At 37.4% G+C, this 21861-nt stretch overlaps 1 protein-coding gene across 3 annotated transcripts in view; it reads left to right on the plus strand.

The window, feature by feature from the left end:
• Positions 1-7395, plus strand: part of PDXK (pyridoxal kinase) — a 56360-nt gene extending 48965 nt beyond the window's left edge. For all 3 annotated transcript variants that reach the window (XR_015796803.1, XR_015796804.1, XM_088144715.1), the window contains one exon: positions 6887-7395. Coding sequence is in view for 1 of the 3 variants with exons in the window: in XM_088144715.1 (XP_088000841.1) it covers positions 6887-6930 (44 nt within the window). In the remaining 2 variants the exon portion in view is untranslated. The remainder of the gene's footprint in view (positions 1-6886) is intronic.
• The last annotated feature ends 14466 nt before the right edge of the window (positions 7396-21861 follow it).

Here is a 21861-nt window from a genome sequence, read left to right on the forward strand (position 1 = left end):
AGAAAAAAACAGGGTATCATAGCAATCCATGATCCTTCTTCTTTACAGGTAACCAGGGTATTTTCATCATTTTTATTAAATATCTTTTTCTTGGGACCTCTTTGAAAATCAGATTCTTGCAAAAGTGCTGTCATTAACACGTGCTACTCTTGAACCCACTTGTGAATCTTAAAAACTTATTAACTTTCATTTATTAAAAATATCTAAATGATCTAGCCTTCATTCACCTGAAGGATTTTTTCTTTCTTTCTCCAAAGTGTTCTTCAGCATCAAACAAATTTTCACTTGTGGCCTATTTTAGGGCTAGGGCAATATAATACCTTCTCTGTCTTCTGGGATAGCTTTTCATCAATGTGTAGACATTAATGTCTCAGATAAGCATGACCGCAACATGGGCAGTAAACAGACACAGACTCAGACTCTCTACATCTTGCCTGTAGAAAGAATTAAAATGTAAACACTAGCACATCATTGATTGCTTTCATAAACTATAGTGGCCAAACATTGCCTACATATCCTATCCCAGCCTTCCAGTATGCAATCTTAGCATCCATATTTAAAGCTAAAATACATTTTGAACCACTCCCTGGCCACTGTGCTCTGTTTTTGAAGCCATATTTGCTTCTCTTAGAAAATGGCTGTGCTCACATTTGGAGCAGATCCAGTTAACTGATCATAGCTTCAAGCATTCCACTAGATGAATCAACCTCACCTTGGTAGAATTCTGGTTTCAGATTTTACATAGAAAAGGTCAAAGCACAACAGATTCCTACATTATCTCCCAGGTCTCTATATCATCCAGATATGCCTTGACTGGATAGCTGGTTTGCTGCAGAAATAACACCTTTAAAAGCCTTGAAAGCTTTATTTAAGAGTTTAGACTGACTGAACTCTTCTTTGTTTTTGTTTTTTTCTTTGTTACTTTTTCAGAATGTTCACTTTGAGTAAGGACTTCTTTCATCCTACCGTTTTTAACTGAGGCAAGATACAAACAGATTTGTAACAGATCTAAGAGAAATACATTCCCTTTAAAATATAAATCAGAAGACAAACTCTGTATCTGAAAAAAATCTTTCTTGCTGAAGTATGGAAAAATTCCTATAGTTGACTGAATTTACAGCGATTTACCTGTTGTTATCACTTGTATGAAACAACTGTTTAGCAGTTAAAATGTAGGTGGTGTGACAATCTACTATTGCATGAGATTCCTGCCAACAGAGCCAAGCAAAGCAGTTATGTCAGCAATTGCCATTCTAACTTTTTTTTTTTTTTTTTTTTACTTTTCTGATACCAGTGTACACTGCCCTGCCTAGATCCAATACAGTATTTGGATTGGGGGAATGCAACTTTGAAAAAAATAAATGAGCATATAGACTTTTCATCTGTTAAGTCTATCTGGTCAATTAAAAGAGTACAGAACACTTCAAGGATTAAAGCTGCATCTATCTATATGCTACTAAAACTCTTGTATCTATAACTTTCAGCTGGGCAAAATGGTGAGTCATAGGGCAACAATTTTTGAACCAAGGTACCTCAAATGGACTAACGTACAGAATGTGTCCAAATTCCAGGACCCATTACTCCTGTGGGATTGAAATTTGGGAAATTTGTGGCCACTTCAGCATGGCTGCACTATTGCGCCACCGTGGTCAGCCCAGGTCATATGATTATCATGGGTGTATCCCTGACCTCTTTCCTGCCTCCCTCTGTCTCCTGTGTCCAATTGGTGAGTGGTGATTGGCTGCTTTGGAAACGAGGCAGAAATTCAAAATCTCTTAATGGCGGTTGGCATTGAGGAAAGGATGAGGGAGCAACTCAGATGCCAGTGGTGATGTAGGGCAGGCTGGGGACGCCAGTGATTGACGGGTGAGCCCTCTTCCTCCCTTGAGGGAGAGGGCCCTTGGGGACATGCCAGAATGGGGAGCAGAGATGCAGTTTTCCTCATGGTCTGCGGCTCCCTTTGGTCCACCTCCCTGCAGCAAAGTGCCAAGCAGTTCCACAAGTCAGTCTAGGAGGAGGAGGAGGCTTAACCAGGGCTCTCCTAAGGGTTATGAGGGGAGGGCAAATGGCGCAAACCTATATTATGTTAAGGAAGGAAGGAAGGAAGGAAGGAAGGAAGGAAGGAAGGAAGGAAGGAAGGAAGGAAGGAAGGAAGGAAGGAAGGAAGGAAGGAAGGAAGGAAGGAAGGAAGTTTTCTCATACTCCCTGCCAGCTTCCCACAAGCAAAGTCAACAGGGAAGCCAGCAGCAAGCCGTAAGTCGCTCACACTCCCACTGTTTTTTTGCCCTTGGTCATTCTGTTTCCCTGTTTAGGTAAGGAAATATCTCTGAAACTATGGCCCATCAGGTTACAGGTTGTTGAGTTCTATTTATAGCATAACTAGCAGTTTGGGGAAGCTTGAAAATAGATAGTCATCATCACTCTTGCCCTGTATTCCTAGTAAGTGAGTTAGTGCCATAATATTCCTAAATCAGTAGCAACTGTGTTTAGGCTCTTCAAGTCTTGCATAGAAAAATAAATGTTTAAGGCTGCAATAATTAAATATCAGCTACCAGTTGAACCTTCCTAGGAGAAGAATTAATTTGTCTTTTACAAAGTTAGCTGCCTTTTCCCTTGTCATAAGTTAACTAATATATATTCACTCAAATTGAGCATTTGGAATTTGTTTTTTAGATAAATAGGAATAGTTTCATTTTTAAAGAAAAATTAGTGTTTATTTAATGCAGAATTTTAATTATGTCAAATCTTCTCAAATGTCTTCTCTTGTAGAATAATCACCAAGCCAGTACAACTGTAACTTTAGCCAGGCATTCAGCTAGTCTTGAGAAAAGTAAAATATGCAAAATATTCCTTTTGGAGGAAAGAAAAGATCCCTTCAAAATCAATCTTCATTTTATAATAAATTTTAAATATTACTTTTAAATGATGTATTTCAGTGCTAAATATTATTTATCTTCGTTTTTAATTCTGTGCTGGCTAATTTTAATCATTCCCCTAATTTTGGGAAAGACCCACACTCTCGCTCCTGCTGTAGACATTGATTCTAATGTTTGAGACTTAGCAGGAAAGTCACTTTATAACCTTTTCTTTAGTGACTTAATTCAGTTTTCCTATAAACTGTCTTTTCTTTTAGACAACCAGTTCCAAATACTTTTGGAACCAGAAGTACACAAAGCTACTAACTAATACTCTCTTTTCTACCTTTATATATTAGCATATTCATTTAAAGAAATAAGTATTTCAAAGAGTTCCAGGCCCATTCATGGCATTGTTATCCTCAACTGAATCTCAGTATATGCACTGTAGAGATGACTGTTCCCCAAGCAAATGTCAGGCACCAGCACCGTCCCCACATATCTGCTTTGCCTGGAATGAGATATAAAGAAAGGAGAAGCTGGCAGTATCCAATCATTATCTCTCTGTCCATTTTTTCCCCAAAGAGCAGTGAAATGAATGAGAAGAGAGGCAAGGATTCACCGTAGCCATAGGTGAGGTAACACATAGGCATCAAAATGTCTAAGTAAGTTCTGCAGAACACTACTGTTTTTGTTTTTTTTTAAGTGCTGTGTTCTCACATGGGATCTCACCATTCTTGTCTGGGAACTTAGGGTAAGCAAGCCAACTGTATGAGATTTTGGCATTACAAAAAAATACAGTAATGTGTTTGGCACCTGCACTGTTGTGTGAGATTGTATAATGGAACCCACCATCTCAATCTCAAAAGGGTATCAGTCCCTGTCATAAACTATAGCAAATTCACTGGCTGGATTATACAAACAATAAAGTGGTTTACTTGGCTTGGTTTTAGTGTGTGAAACCAGCCATTATGGTCAATACATGCTAATGTGTGAACCCAACTATCTTTTCCAGCATCAGCAACTTAAGATACTTTAATGCAAGGATCTAAAATCATTTTTTCTCTCTCTCCACACACAGACACACACACAGAGACACACACAAGCAAAAGGACACAAGGCTGATCTGGGCTAGCTAGATGAGAACCATGTTGAAATTAAAGCAGAAGTTAAATAGTGTGTATTTTAATACTGGCAGAGGTATAACCATCTTGACATATAACACTAAACTGAATAACTACTACAACTTCTTAGTTGTTTTAACAAAAATGAATGGTGGTGATAATCATACGTATTCCACTTTTGGCAAGGACATTTTCAGTACATTTGTGAAACTAATTTTTATTAATATGGTTTGAATTATTTGAGATTCATAATGATCTAACTATGTTATAAACAAATATGTAACTGAGTTCTGGCTGCTTAGATTTGAAACAAAATAGCTTTAGGAGGTGACAGTATTAAGCATAGAAATCATAAGCAGGGAAATGGTTAAGCATTTAGTTATCTTCCTGAAGATATTTTTTTCTTTAAAACATACTGAGCAAGGAACCTCTACTACATTTGCACATAATCTTTTACTAGCTCCTCAGCAGGACCAAAATTATGTAAACTGAAGTATCTTCCAAGCTTAAATTAACTTTAATGTATTTAATTCTTTCTGACAACCTAGAACATAATGACATGTAGAAAATAAGTAGAAACACATCTGTGAAAACATATCAATCCTTGCTTTTTAACATGCTTTCAAGAAGCATATACATATATTAAAACTGGTTGTTTTTGATATTTCTTTACCAACTGTATTCAAAACTCAACAAATCTAATCAGCGCAATACTTTACAAAAAAATTAGAGGACCAAGATTTCTAGCTAAAGATACTGCCTTGTTGAGTACCCTTATCTGTATCATGACTAGATGGTGTTAGTTATTGTCTGTCTGGTACTGTGATCATACTTGTTTCTTGATTTACAATATATAGCAAGAAAGATTGTAATAAAATTATCTTTGTTCAATAATACTGTGCATAACTATGGTTAGATTTTCTTTTTGTTTTGAGGTACGTCATACTTAAACAAAACCAGATTAGTTTTCTAGTGTTGTTGTATCAGGTGGCCTTTAATTAAGTTTTTTTCATTACTTGATGTGAACATATGGATGGTGACTGAGGATCATAATCAGCATGTGAAATGTCTAAAGAGAATCAATTGTCAAATAACCATGAATTCATGCAAAGGACCCAAACAACCCTGAAGAATAAGCATTTTCATTCTAAAGTGGTGTGGTTATCTGTATCCTTTAATTAAGTTGTATGGAGCAGGGCTATACAAAGCTTTGGATATTATCTCCAACAGTTTATTTGGAAGATTCAGGAGCACAGAGGGAGTACTTATCTGCAGTGCATTATACTAGCCATTTTGCTTCCCAAGACTAAGCAGCTGCTTTAAAGTATTGCATGCAGGTCCTGTGTTTGCACTCCAAGTACCTTTTGGAGATCAATTCTAAAGGGCTATGTAGCCCTTGTATAGAGATGTTTATGTACATAAAGTGCAGGTAAAATAGGTGATGAGCATTTCACCACATATTCAGCACATGTACCAAGTTTGATGTGTTTGCAAAATAATGTAGGGTTATTCAAAGTGACACAAATCTGAAACTGGGCTTCAGAAATAGCCAGATTAGTTAAGCAATGAACTTAATTTTTTTCCCCCTGCTTCTGATTATTGTTGATTTGGTGGCTCTAGTCCCAGCAATAGTCCATGGCCCTTAGGTTATGACTGAATAAGGGGTTGATCAGTGCTTGCGACTAGGTTAGGTTTGCAATCTCATATTCAGTACCAAGACAGTTGGAGGAAAGTATACAGAGATAGACTGTATTAATGATTGATTATTCTGTACTGTGAGCTGCTTACAGAAAGATCTGCCTTTACAAGAGCTGGAAACCTCTAATGGGAAAAGAGCACTAGAGACAGCAATAGCCAGGATTAGAGCCAGCAATAGCAACTAATTAATAGACCCCCTCAGTCCATTTTTTTTCAAGAGTCTCTTGCTCTTAAACTTGAAATGTTGTGGACCATGTCTGTTGGTGATGTAAACTGTGGCCTAATGTTTCTCCTCTCCAAGGGGACCATAGTTAGAGATCATCCCTTACAAACTTAAATCATAATGTTAATTACAGGGCAACGTGACTTGGAATGCTTATTGAACAAAGACTACAATCCAAGAATCTTTTACTATTTCATTCAAAAGTAATACACTGTGTTAGGTATTGAGCAGTTAATAGATCAGCTGCATGGGAAATGGCATCAGAATTCCAGCTTAATTAGAATACTGAAGTTCCTCCTTTAGGGATGCTACATATGCAAATGCATTTGTGCCTTCTCAGATTTTAAACAAGTGTAAAATTAAGTCCTTAAATAAATCCTAAAAGAAGGGAACTTGGAAGTGTTGTTTATGGTGGAACTAGCAAAATATAAAAAGCAAATATAAAATCAAAGAAACAAATTACCCCCTTACTTCCATTGGATTAAAGTGAGGCTGTGGAGAAGGGTGTGATATTTTGGCCTTTTAAACTCTTCTGAACATCCAACTGCATACTATTTTCAAAAATTCTAGTCCTAGGTCTGGATGATGCCATCCAAAGACAATTGGTACCTGTGCAACTGGTACCCAGTACTCCAAGTTTGCCTGCCTTTGAGCAAAAATGTATTCTTGAACTTAAGACTTGTATTAAAAATGTTTGGGTGCATAAAATGTTTAAGAACATAAAATAGAGGAAGCACATAGAAGATACTGCTAAATTGTGCCATATGTTAATAAGTGGAAATTATGTGTATCCTTGACATACTGCCTTTCATTGCATTGCTACTTAGAATAATAGTTGTGTCTAGAAGAATGTGGCATGTGTATTCTGTCTGTGTCTTGAAGTTCTATGTACATGAAATTAAAGTAGAAATTGAAGGCTTAGCAGTGCAGGCCTTCAGCAAGGGAAATCAAAGTATATATTTTTATAGACAGTTGTATAATTTTAGGTCTCAGCTACAGTACATCACATCAGCTTCTTCCAAGAATGTAAAGCTGCAAGATTGGATAGAAGAGGGTGGCTGTGGAAATGAGAAAGATAGTTCAATCAATCCCAACAGCCCTAGATGGATTTAATTAATAAAGATGCCTTTGAAATATATTTTTAGCTCTAAAATATTAAATGGAGAAATATTTGCGAGCAAACTTTCTATGTATATGACATTTGTGTAGTGCTTTGTATTGAAGAAATCAAATGGTTCTATGTTTATACTTCTTATTAATTGTTCTTGAGTTGTAGGAACAATAAGTAGACAAATTGTTTTTATTCCAGAAAAAGAATCTGTGTGATGTGCAACTGTGTATAACTGTTAGTGGCCACTGTCCCAATGAAAAATGTTGTTTCTATATTTTCTGGTTTGGCACATGTGACTTTTATCCATTTTGTAGTAAAGTTTACATGCTCAAATATGTGATAAGTAGGAAGATAATAATAAAGTCAATGAACGATCTAAGTGAAGACCAAGATTTAATTCCTGTTGAACAAAGAGTTGTGTTTAATCTATGTCTCTACTGTTTTGAAAAATGGGAGTCTCTTAAATCTTGTGCTTCATTAAAATGAAGCATAGTAGCTGGGCTAGTGGTGTTACAATTCTCTGGCATGTTCCCTGTAAGTTTGCTCAAATGTATGAAAGAGATACTTTTGTCCAAGAAAAAAAAGGAGCATAGAAGGAAGAAATTCTCTTCTGGGAGAATATATCCTGCAGACGTAATCATGAAAAAATGGAAACAGTTAAAAGCATTTAAAAAAAAACAAACCCTAACCTCCTGGATTAGATGCTATGAAATAATCAAAAAATAAGAACATAATGTGGTGCTGGTTTTCCATTTTCCTCCTCAAGGGAAGAGGGCTTAGAATCATCTTTTGCATTACAGGTTACTGTATATACCTGCACATAATCCCCCCCTCATGGTATTTAACGAAAATACCATGAAAAATGTGCCACCTGCAGATAAAGCGACCCTCAAAATTTTCATATGTTTCAATTTTCACAATTGGCTTATCTGCGGGTGGCGCATTTTTCATGGTATTTTGATGAAAAATTTGATGGTCTGCTTATCCACAGATGGGCTTATCCATGAGTATATACAGGATATACAGGTACTTTAAAAAAACTGAGGAAAAACCTACCGTGTATACTTACGGATAAGCCCATCTGTGGATAAGCCAAACACATGTGCGTGCACGTGCATACACATGCACACATGTATATATATAATTGATATTAAGAAAGAATTTTACACAGAATGAAAATGCTAAAAAAACATAAAAAGAAAAACTGAAGGACAAAAGACTAAAACAAAGGAAAAGGAAAATATCTAAAGAAGCTACTTCCGATCTTTGCAGCAGTTACAAGCATAATGATTACCATTTCCATCCTCCCAAATTACATATCAAGGTTTTCTTCTTCCCATAAAGAACTCTTTTTAATCAGTAAATCCTGAAATTCACCAATTCAGTAATTGTTGTTTCCTCCTTAATCAAACAAGTCAATTTTGCCATTTCTGCAAACTCTACCAACTTCACAATCCATTCCCCCATTGTGTGTATTTCTATATTCTTCCATCTTTCCAAATTTTTTTAGTGTATTTTGTCACCTAAAATTCTTGGCTTATCCACAGGTTTATACAGTATTAAGTTTGGTTTCTGTTCAGAAATACCATAAATGCCAAAATATATTTATTTATGTAGAAAATTATATGGCCGCCCAACTCACAGTTACGACAACTAGAAGTTTACAGAATTATCTGCTTTGTTTTGAGAATGAAGGCATATAAGGCTATTTTTATCATTCTGTTTCAGTTCTTAGAATTCATGAGGAATGCAAAACCCACATCCAGAGAAGGGCCAGATGGGATAATGGTGCTCTCTCTTCCACTCATTTACTCATGAACCCTATCCCAGATTGTAATTAGATATGTAACACCAGTGTGGGCTTCCTATGATTTTTTTATTGAATTTTTTGCCTAAGCAACAGGGCAGGCTGGTTGAGGATATGAGTGGTACTCACAACATATCTTTTCTCTGTTACAGCCTGAATGAGAATTTCAGAGGGGGATGGGCAATCTCTTCTATAATTCAGCTCTATAATGATTCTGTTATAGTCTGCCCCTATAACAATTGGTCCACATAGGACTGCATCCACCACAGACTAGATGTAATACTATTACTAGGTTTATACAACATCAAGCAATTATTTGGTTTGCTAAGTGTGCCATGTGAACCTAGTTATTGGCTATAAGCCATAATTTATGGCTTAGCATATGTGAATAAGGTTTACTCTGTGTATGAATGTATGTACGTACGTATGTATGTATCTATTCAATTTATATAACCGCCCATCTCAGACCAGTGACTCTGGGTGGCTAACAACAATAAAAACAGTCAACATTAAAAACAATACAAAACATTAAATACAGTATAAATGCAGCCAAGAGATCTTTAAAAACCGTCGGTATCAACACAACCATGAAACGGGGCCCTTCACACACTTGGGGCCCCAGGCCTGGGCATGAAGCCAGGTCTTCAAGGCCTTCCAAAAAGCCAAAAGGGTCAGGCCATCCTAATCTCAGGAGGGAGGATGTTCCAGAGGGCAGGCGCCACAGCAGAAAGGGCACATCTGGTCCCTGCCAGCTGACATTTCTTGGCTTGACAGGACCCAGAGCATGCCCAACCTGCTGGACCAGATTGGATGAGTAAAAACAACTGGGAAAAGATGGTCCCTAAGGTAACCCGGTCCCAAGCCATGAAGGGCTTTATAGGTGACAACCAGCACCTTGAATTGCACCCAGAAACACACCGGCAACCAGTGCAGCTCCTGAAGCAGAGGTGTTACATGTGCTGAGCAGCTGACACTATTTATAACCCGGGCAGCTGCATTCTGTACCAGCTGAAGCTTCTGAATGCTCTTCAAGGGCAGCTCCATGTGTTGCAATAGTCCAAATAGTATGTATGCATGTTTGTGTTTCTGATGTGTTTCTGGGATTGGGGGTTACACATTATACTAAGTAGTTTAGCTCCTTATTAACTAAATAAGCCACAATTTGGCTGGGTTCAGATGCCATTAGTCCAAACATAACAAACTACATTAAAATGTTTCTTTACATTTCTTAAAAATAGCACCATTTTCTAATTTATATTTAAAAAATAATTTCCTAAGAGTACCGATCTATTGTTACAATGCTGCTGTCTCTAGAAGGAGAAAACTAGGTAATATATTTGTGATAAAAAAATTCCATACATTTAAAGTCTGGTTTTACAATATGCTTAAGCATCTATCATGCTGAGTGGAAACTTTCACTTCTACAGAAGGAACAGCTAAGTATGAAGGCTGATGAGGTTAGGGTGTTCAATGATGCTGTGGTGAGTTGTCTGCATTTGTACACTGAAAAACAACAGAAGAGGATGAGGTCATACAAAAAATATGGAGAATGAGTCTTACCTGAAAGTGAAGAGACTTCAAATTGAAATAATGGGGGAAGGGGATTGGTGGGAACCCTCAAGAAGTCCTCTGGTTAAATATTCCCAGTTAAAAACTGAAGTGAAATGCAGACTGTCTTCTTTCTGAACTAACATGGAAAGGTTATGGTATCTCAGAGTGGTTAAAAACAAAATAGAACACAGGAGTTCAGACTTAGGTGTGATACAAACAAAATTTACATTGGAGTACTGAGTTTGTAAACCATCCTGATATTCATGGGCCACAAAAGTATGTCTCCTTATCTGCAAACCACAATAGGGATTTCTAGTTAGATTTGAAACGGCAACATTGTCTTCATTTCTAGTCAAATTAGCTTGCAAATACTGAATGAGAGAATAAACAGCAAAGAAAAAATTTGTAGAAACAACGGCTTTATCTTGCCTATCAGTCCTTGTTTTATCATTTCAAAATATACAAAAGAAAAGAAATGATAGCCTATATGCTTCTTTTGAATCCTCAAAGGGTGCATTAGAGATAGTGAGGCAACTGAAGGGTCAATTATTGTCAACTTTTTTCATTCCTTCCAGAGACTTTTTTTTCCCACATGTCAACACCAATTAAAGCTGGCCACAGAGAAAGGAGGAGAACCCCTGCAAAACAGTTCCATCCACCCCCAACCCCCAAAGCCAGCCCTAAAGGATACTGTTTGTTAACAGTATCTAAAGCCACTGAGAGATCAAGGAGCACCAGAATTGATGACCATCCCCAACCCTGCTCCACCACAGATCATCAACAAGCATGACTAATGCTATCTCCATACTAAACCCCAGCACGAAACCCAACTAAAACAGCAATGGTTTCTTAAAAAGAGGATACACCACAGCCTCCTTCAAGGCTGAAAAGAGACCACCCCTTTCACTCAAGGAAGCTAACACCATTACATGGACCTAATCACAGGTCATCTCCTGAGCCGTTTTCACCATCCAGAAGGAGCCTGGATCTAACAGGCAGATGGCTGAGCTAACAAACAAGAGAGCCCTGTCTGCTACTCCTGGAGTCCCAGCATCAAACTCACTCTAGATAACCCCACAAGGCTTTGCCTTGGGCACTTCAAATGGACCTGTCCTGTCAGAATCCAATCCTGAGTGAATCCAAGCAACTTTATCTGCCAGATAGCAAGAATATTCCTTGCAATGGCCTTACAATCAGTCCTGTTGCTCGTCCCTCCCCAACAGGGCCTGGGTTGTCTTAATCATGACATCTGACCCCAGAGAAACCACCATTCAAGATTTATGGAAGCCAGAATTTGTAGGCTACAATGTTTCTGTAGGCTAAAATTCTGCTTTCTGTGAACCCAGGATGGTGTCCACTCTGGATTTGAATGATATAAGTCTCCCAACTTTGCTTAAAGAACCACTCACATCACGGAGGGATAGTAAGATGACAATCCACATTAAGAAGACTTTTTAGCTTAATTGTCATATGAACACAGCCATCTGTTTTGGCATGACATATTTTGTGAAACCTGATAGTTCGGATTTATTCAAGGCATGGTTTAGTAAACTGTATGAAGCAAGTTAGGATCTGAACCCAGAAACATTGCTTCATGAATGGACTCATCTTGTAATAATAGTTGCTATGTACTACATGGCCTAAATAATAAATGAATTCATGTCTTTCCATAAATTGAATTTAGATTGCCACAGGCATGTCATGAAATTTTCCAAAACTGAAATTGTTTCAGTTGCATAAACAGAGTTGGAGGTTATTGTAGCAGAATATAATAGATTAATCCCCTTATGCTTGTTAACATTCACATTCACTTGATGAAATTAATGAACATAGATTTTTGAAATGGTTATGGAAAAGTACTTTTAATACAGAGGCAACCTTAAAATTCACTTAGTGAAGAAATGTCTGAGTGCACTGGACATTTATGGGATAATAAAAGACTCCCATATTGTGAACAACAAGAAGAATAATGAGAATCTTCTTAGAGAAACAAACTGACTACAAAATCAACCCTGAATTGTAAGATTCTGGCAATGGATTCTATGCCAAGATAATTTAGTCAGAAATGTAATTCATTCTAAGTTTATTTTGGGGGTGAATACACTTTAAAATCTCTCTGCTACTAACCCAAAATGCTAAATTTAGAGTTGTTATTATTAATGTTTGATTTTATATTGATCTTTATCTGGTAATGTAATATCTAAAATGGGGGGTATTATTCTATTTTGTATCTTTTTTATTAAGATGCCCAGTTGATTATGAACAATTTACAATTTATTTAACACCAACATAGGATATAAATTGTTTCTTAAAAAAGAATAGATGACAAATTTCTCTACCGTGCTTATTTACAGAATAAGTTGTTTATATGAGATGTTGGAAATGGGTGCACAACTTTTCTGAGCCAAGGGCAGACATGGCCATTGAAGCAAATCATGACAATAAAAAATAATGTGCCCAAGACAACATTTGATTGAATTGAATTGAATTTATATTAACATTAAATTTAGTTAATATAATTACAGTCAGAAATTATAATTTGGATTTTTATGTTGGCCAACACCCAACACTTCCAAGGGCCAGATAAAAGTGGTAGTACTGTATGGAGAAAAAGTAGAATTAGAAATACTCTGTATGGAAAATTCACTTACACTAAGTAATTCATAGAACAGAGTTTTTAAAAATTTAGCACGTCTATTCTACAGATAACTTCACTTTTTTATTACACCTTTTCAGACCAAGTCATTCAAATGCCATCCCCTTAACAAAAATAGTCAATTTCCCTTTGTATCTTTATGGATTTTCATCTGCAAGACAAAGTTGTGTTCTTTTGAGGTGAAAAGAGCAGAATAAATAACAGATAATAACCACTGGGCCACTTTAAGACTGAGCTTCAGCATAAAGCCATGTCTTCAAGTGACACCAAAGGAATAAATATATGGATTTAAATGCATTAGAGGCTAAGATACAGAATATTGGAAATTGCAATAGGAATCTTTGCCCCTCTTTTTATTAGTGAAGTTCATCAAGCTTGGGGGTTTTCAAACTTGGCAACTTTAAGATGCTGGCTGGAGAATTCTGGGAGTTGAAGTCCACCCATCTTAAAATTGCCAAGTTTGAAAAACACTGATCAAGCTGAATGTTTTCAATCATGTCTTCCCAGGCTTTTTGCAGCCTGGATTGAGCTGTTGCTTATGAGGTAAGTTGTTAAAAACTCCTCTCTGACATCTTGGTTGTTTATGCCTAACATTCCTCCTGTTTCTTTCCCAGCTTCCCCACAATCTCTCGTCTCAGATTGCCCTTGGATATTATGGCCAGTTCTTAAAATCTTTGTATTTTAGGAAGAATATTTGCAAACTAGAGTGTGTCCAGAGAATAGCAAATCAAAATGGATTTTTCCCCCCTGCAGGGGAAAAAGGTATGAGGAACATTTGGAGATGATGAGTATGTTTAGCATGCACAAGAAAAGACTGCTAGGAGACACAATCACTTTTATCAAGTATCTGAACTGTCATGTAGATGACAGGGCAGAATTGTTGAGAGTTGTTCTAGAAGACTGATAAGAAACAATGGGTTTAAATTACCAGGACATAGATTTTTTTTTTTTTTTGACATAGGAAATCAAAGCAGGAAAAAGCAAGTGCTGGCAGCGATGTTGGTATTTTAATAAAATTTCTGATAACAGCATTGCATCATACTATACAAAGATGTGAAAGTCATAAAATAATTCAGTAACCTCAAACTCATAAAATAATGAACTACATAGGATTCATCCATTCAGACACAACCAGGGCAAGAAAAGAAGGGAAAATATTGGTATGTGGAGTGGAGGGCAGGGGTATGGCATGGCATAAGCCTATCTGCAATTTATTTCACTAAACAGTGTTTTTTCTTAAAGTGTAGTCCTAAAACCCCTGGGGGTCACCCAAGACCCTCCCTTGGTTCCTCAAAATCAAAATTATTTGCCAGCCTATGTTGAAAAATAATACAATATTAAAATCCCATCAAACAATCGTGAGAATCTGTAGCGGCAATGAATGTGTCAATTTTAATGTTTAATATGGTAAATATTGATAAAATATAATCCATACAAACAAAAGCTTTTTTGAGGTCCTCCATAATTTTTAAAAGTGGGAAGGAACTTTTCCTCCTGAGAGAAAAAAGTTTAAGAAACACTGTGATAAAAATAATCTTAGCCCTTAGACTGTGGTCTAGAAAACTACTGTACAATTTGCCCATTCTTGTCATGCAACAAATGAATGGTGACTTCTACTTTAAGGCAAAATTCATAGTCATCTGTAGTTTCCACCAACAATATTCTAAAGTAACTTTAACTTGAACACACAATGGCAGTACTGCAGCATTTGTATATCCAAAAGGCTCTTTTTTTTTTTTTTTTGCTAGAGTTGAAAAAGGCTAGTACCTACACTGGGTACCCTCCAAGTACCCTCCAACACTCATCACCTAGAATCACTGGCCATGCTATTTGATGATAGTGGTCCAGAACACCTGGAAAAGCCCAGCTTTTGCATAAGACAACAAAACAACTATAAAACAACAATGTGCTGCATAATACAAATATGGTTTTAAATGAAGCAAATTAGATATTTTCATATATGCAAGTTCATATGCTACTTAACAGTGACCAAGTAGGAGGATGAAGGTACTATTAAGTAGGATGTAAGATGAAGATAGGTAGGAGAATGTAGTTCCTTGTTAAGTATCTACTTAACAACGATCATGTAGCACTACCAGATTCCGTCTGATTTTTAACAGTGACCGAGAAATTCTGCTACAGTGTTTAGTTAGATAAATTCCAGTAATCCTGTGACAGGGGAGATGGTTTCACATATCATACTAAATCATGTGATTTTCTTGACCTGTTCTTGGCAAGTTATGTGCAAACCCATCTATTGTGGTTTGTAAACTTGGCTTAATGGCTTAGTAAGATATATGGATGCAACTGCTATGAATACATGTGTGTGTGCATGCATGCGTGCATTGGCACAAGACAGAGAGAAGAGCAATAAAGCAGCTTTATGATTTTGATATGTTTGGAAAGGAATAAACCAAGGATCCTGATTCCCATGTAGCACTAAACAAAATACTGAATGGCTATCAGATCCAGAAGACTATGAGATGCCACCAAGAACTAGAGATTTCAGAATCTCTTTGTTGGTACGTACTGCTGGCATCCAGAGTTCTGCGATCCAGATCTGATAGACCTCTCCTTTTATTGTTTCCTTCCCCTTTCCCAACTGACTAGATGCATATATAATCTTCTGCAGCCAGGATAATTCTGCATGGATCTTATGGACTATAGTCTAAGAACATTTATGACACAATTAACATGATAGATGTCAAGGTGCTACAAGATGGACATATACAACTACCCTGCTAGAAAAAAAGTACAGTACCTCTTTAATCCACATCCCTTTGTTAATATTTAGCAACAGTGTTATCTTAAAAGCATAATACAGTACTAGAAAGTACAATTTGAATAAATTTAAATAGTTGCATTCAGCTTCTTTTCAGCAAATGACAAAGGAATTGATTATGGGCAGAAGATGACATTTGTTTCTGTCTGTATAGCTGCTTTCATCTAACCATGTGGAGTATAAATCTCACATTACTGCTCTATGAGCATACAGTAGTGTCATCTTGACACTTTTGACTCCTTGCAGATACCTCTGCTACTGGTATCTCAGTCAAGTGAATCAAGATATTTTAAAAAGATATTGAGTACAGATGAATATGTTCTCCATTCTTTGTAAAATGACTACATGGGGCAGTAATAAGCCATCTTACAATGTTTAAGACCATTAGCTCTTCTTTGAATTTCCAACAGAGGTTCATTAATTAGGTTACAATTTATTTTATGGAAGTTTCAAAGACCAGTAAACAGAGCTTGTACCAATCCAGAGTTACATTTTTAGGCAGCTTTACAAAGCTGGATGTTAACTTATGAGTTCAAGCAGATTTTGTTAGGCATACTTCCACAACTTGCTAAATTAGGATTAAGGGCAGGTAGCTGGCAACCATAGCAAACTATAGTGGAGAGCAGTTTGATGGTTCCCCTTCCTTCTAGCTAGCCAGTATTTCCTGAGTTAAAACACAAATTAAAATACCAATGTGGAGTGACATGATCTGAGCCATAATCCCCACATGCAGGGTGGGGGAAAGATAATATTTTCCCAGTCCCATTGTTTTTAAAACAAACCACCCCATATAATTTGAGCAGCAGAGACTCTGCTGTATGAGGGGCTATGCTGTGTGGATAACTTCTGTGCCCCACTTTATTTTCCAGGACAACTACTGGCTGCTTAACTATAAACTGGCCATTAGGTGGGTTTGCCCAATGTGGATAGCCGTGAATAAGAAAGCCAAGAATAAGTAAGCCAAGAATAAATTACAGTTAGAGAATCTGGTTAAGATTAAACCACACTCAGTGATGAACAGATTTGGATAAAATGCTAACCAAATCACAATATGTCTTAGAAAAAGTACAAACATAATCATGTAGATCTGTAGTGCTTTTTCTTCTTTTAATCTCTAAACTTTTTTCAGCTGGGAGATCAACATGAATAATTCATATTTAATTTTTTAGATAACTTTCACCCCTGCTTTTGTAATTCTTAAATTTGACTAGCATTCTATTTGTCGCTGCCCTTAGTATTTAGAAGCTACAGATGAGTTTCTTGAGCTTATGGGCCAATTCTGGAAAATCAGAGATTTTGTTTTAATGCTCTGTATATACAGTATCTTCCTTCTAAAATAGGTGTTATTCAATCTTCCTGACTGATACCGGACAAATCAAAACAATGGATGCAATCCAGAATACAGGAGGTCCTATGCCTTCATCAGAATGCTACTTGACATTTAAAAAAAAAAGGATTTTAAAATTATCATTTTCATTTTCAGTGTTAATATTTAAACCATGAAGTTAGCTTTGCTTTCTGTAATAAAGGAAAACAACATTAATTATTCTCAGTTGGCACATTCCTATTAAATCTATTCTCAGGAGAGTTGACATTAATTGGTCCCCTTTGTGCCACTTTGTACATGATTTCTTTTTTTAACAGACAATTTTTGTGTAGAAAAGAAATGTATGCTTTATATGCCAAAAACATATCACCAAATCACCCCAAGTGCATGTGTTGCTGCAAACAAGTCTTTCTCTGCATTGCTTACATAGAAGAGGACCTACTGTTTCTCTTACACAAATTTATCTCTAGGAAGGAGAAAAGATATTCAACAGATGTTTGGAGGAGGAATGGCAAATTCCCATTCAGGAACAGTGAACCCTTAGAACAATTGCGTTTCATTAAACTTATTACATCAATAAGTAAAATGTTGTCTTTTTTGAAACAATTACACTACTCCACACAGTCCTTCACAAATCCATCCAGATGGAGGGTACTCCTTAACAGATTCTCTCTGGAAACAAAAATATTATGAAGCCATGAGAAAAGATGTGAGCATTACAAATAGAGGAGAATATCATCAAATCCCACAAATCCAATACATGATAACACCTGGTGTGAAAGCACCCCATATTTGCCTGGCACAGTTTATTTTGAGAGGACAGATCAAGAAAAGTCTAAAACTCTAATTTCATAGTCCTATTTTTCAGCAGCTTTGCTCGTAAGCAGTTGGGAATTGTTTGCTCACCCTAAGGATGAGCATTGAGGGATAGCAATTTTGTTATAAATGGAGGATTTGAGACAAGGCCTACCAAGAAAAATGATAAGGTACAAGTCACATCATGCACTAGAGCTGGTGCAAACATGTTTAGCACCAGATATGATAAACTGTAGCACTTCTTGACAAGGACATCTGGGAAAAGTAGGAGCATCCTTGATATTTGATAAGAGTACTCAAGAAATTTTGTACATGTGCTGCCTGGCAAACAAGACCAGGGTTTAGGAGATCTTTTAAAGAAAAGAAGACTGCTAAATATAAATTTAACAGACATTCCCCACATTCATGCAGGCAATCCAGAAGCTCTAAAAGAATTGCTGAGATCATATGCTTTACTTTTTATATAGGAAAAGAGAGGGAGAGAAACAGTACATCTATAAAACTGTGGAGTCCTTGGTGCTCTCTGAGCTTGGTTGTTTGCTTGCAGACGTTTCATTACCCAACTAGGTAAGATCATCAGTGCAATCAAAACAACCAATCTCAGAGAGCACCAGGGACTCCACAGTTCAATCCTGAGCTACATATATTCTCTTCTATTGGCATCTATAAAATTGCATTCAAACTGCTTTTTACTCAGTTGCTGCTGCATTTTCTCCTTGCCAATCATACAGACAGATCTGTTTTTAAAGGCTAGCACATATTCTTGACTCTGAAGTCCTATTGTTTTTAGTTTCAGACAGAAAATAGTAAGATAAATATGAGGAGGCAAAACAAACTGTTTTCCTTTTAACCAAGAACAGGGTATGAAGTAATACTGAATAGTCTTGAAAGTTCTGTGGAGTTCAGTGGAGATAATAATTATGGTGAACTGAATAATAATGGAGCTCTTTAAAATATGCTAAAGCAAATGGCTGCAGTTTTGCTTGAACTTTGGTTCACACTGAGTAATTAATCATTTTCTTTCACTTCTCCACATTTGAAGACTATTGCAAAGAAATGAACCCACTTCATTGTACAAATTTTGATTTCTTCCAGCCTTCCACAACATGGGGACTGGATATGTTGGGACAGTAACTGCCAAAATTATAGACCTGATAAAAGAGGCAATTGATCACTGTGACTGCAGTATAGATCCATTTCCTCTAATCTGGCAGTCAATATTTCTGGAGGGTGCCAGATTAGGAGAGCCTGCCCTAGACAGCAGAGCAATAATTACTCTGGAAAAAATAGAAACCTCTTATGTCAGTATTTCTCAATCTCAGCAACTTTAAGATTTGTGGACTTCAAGACCCAGAATTCCCCAGCCAGCATTAAATCATCCCTCTTATGGCCCTGATTCACAGATATTAATGTCTTCTTTATTTTATTCTTGTTTCACATCGTCCTTGAAGCCTTTTTGGTGGTTTCTCATAACTCTGAAATGTAAGAGTTATATACATCTGATTTACAGTTTAGCACTAAAGATTTTAAAAAGCCAGAGAACTGCAATGCAACACAATCAATGTATTTTATATATTAAAATAACTATCAAAACAGAAGAAATTAAGGTTTTCACAGCTTCTGGTAACTCATTGATGAATAGGTGGTATAGTCACCTCTCTACCGGCAGTTGTCTGATATTACGGGCTACAACTATACAAATAATTGCCTTGGGTAAGATGGGAACCTGAATATAAGTCTCCAGTCTCTTTTATGGGGAAGAATAGACCTACCAAGTGTTTGGAAAAAATCCAGATTGGGTTTTGAAATCCCCAATGTGTCTCTGTGGACTTAAAATCTAGCTGTCTCATTCTTCTGAGATTTTGGCAATCTAGGACCTGTTCATGCTTCCACTCATATACAGCTCATAACCAGCCACATAATTCTAATTGTCTTCTGATTGTGAATAGTGCTTAGGAACCAAGAGGAGGTGACACTGAGAATCTGTAGGAATTAATTACAAGGCAACTTTGATCCATGGATGTAAAATCTCCAGGTAGTCCCCAGGGCCTGTTTCAGCAAATTTTGATAGTCAGCAGACTCAGTTTTGTTCTGCTGAAATAAAAAGAGAATGGAATTTATTGCTGCCGTTCCTGGGATAACTGGCTTTACGAAGACAGGAAGTTCTGTGTGGTGGAGGGGTATTCACCATGTGTGAGCATTAGGATGGAGAGACGCTGCTGATCTCTGTAATGGGAGGAGTGAGTTTGCATACACACTGGATTACTCAGGAGAGCCTGGGAGGCAGGAGTTGGTGAGGCAAGGAGGGTGACCTTGTGTATTCTTGTGGCAGAGATCCTGATAAAAAGGTTGTGCACGCACAGATTGCAGATGTGTGTTTCATACAGGGAGTTAAGTGGCAGGGTTCTTCATCATGTCCCTAACCATAGAACAGGTATGCTCTGGCAACAACATTTTTCTGCCACGACCTCATGAACTTGTTTTTGTCCATCCCCAGCCTGTACCTGCCGCAACTTAAACTTGTCCTTAGGTGTTCCAATTTGAAAGTAGAGTTTTTCCTTTTCCGACAACATTTTTTTTTCATGGATAAAATGCAGCTAACCTCCATGATGAGGTGGTTGCTGATGCAGTCAAGGGCTGGAATCTGCCAAGCTCCTATTGGCCACTTGAGGAAGCTGCAGACATGCCATGCCCCTCCAATGACTGGGAATTGCCCTTTCCGCTTGGGCCGCAAGAGAGGCTGGATGCCTGGCTTCCCCAGAGGCATCTGCCATTCAGTGCCTGACTGGTGCTTTCAAAGTGCTCGGCAGGACTTACAAGGGCTCCTTATAAACATGCGTTACAACTGATTTTCAAGAGTGCTAGACTTGTTTTTTAAACACAGGTTTAGAGTGCTCTGGAAAGACCGCTAGATCTTTGTTCAAAGAGGGCTAGAGTTCTCTTGAGCTCTAGAGTGCATATTCCTGTGCTGCACATTAGAAAGAAAAGCTGAGTTCGGGTAGCTGTGTGTTACCTAGTTATGTTACCACTGTACAGGTTTTCCACTGCTTCAGCTGACAAGGGTTCTTGTGGCCATTTTTAAAAATGTTTTTATTAGGGGGGGCAGGTGGGAGGGGGACCATTTTGCCTACCCCATTTGGGCTTTGATGACATTAAGTGCCATGGGGGTGACTGTTATTATTACATGCTGCCCAGTCATAACTGCAAATTTTTCACAGCCATCCACTGGTCACCTTGGGTGCTGCCGGCTGTGCAATCAGAAGCGGATTCTTTGCTCACTTGCTGTCAGAACTACTATGACTACCAATGGTTGCTTTTCTGAAAGCAGGAGGGAGTAGAAATGATGCTAGGAAATCCTCCAATCCTTTGCCATCATGGCCCTCAATAGGTGCATAAGGACAGCACCTGTGACTGTTATTGAAGAGAGATTGGCAATGGGGGCTGCACAATTTCATTTATTTAATTAATAAATTTATTAGCCACTTCAGTCACTGAAGCAACTCTAGGCAGTGTACAGAGATTTTTTTAAAAAATAAAATACTTAGCCAACGATAAGCAAATATAAGCCACCTATATATTGGGACAAATGCTATTCCAAAAGGCAAGTCTCTGCCAGATTATTTTCTGATAGTTCAAAGACTTGAGTCTGTTTGAAAGACCTCTCAGAGTCAGTTCTGTGAGCATGACTGCTGTGAGGCTTCCCTGTTTCTTTTTGCAGTTAAGCTTTGAATGAGGCAGGTTGGACAGAGGAAGAAAGGATAATTCGTTCTGGAGTTGTAGGTGAGGAGTTATCTGTCAAAGAGAAATTAAAGCTTTGAAGGATCAGGGAAGAATGCGTTAATCAAGAGCCTTACAGGAAGGTTAGTATTATCATCATTTTTGAATGATGACAGAAATTGAAGTATGGTGGA

This window comes from Python bivittatus, unplaced genomic scaffold, assembly GCF_059951505.1.
Source record: "Python bivittatus isolate LINGU-HERP-01145 unplaced genomic scaffold, Pbiv_v1 ctg000350_np1212, whole genome shotgun sequence".
Classification (NCBI taxonomy): domain Eukaryota; kingdom Metazoa; phylum Chordata; class Lepidosauria; order Squamata; family Pythonidae; genus Python; species Python bivittatus.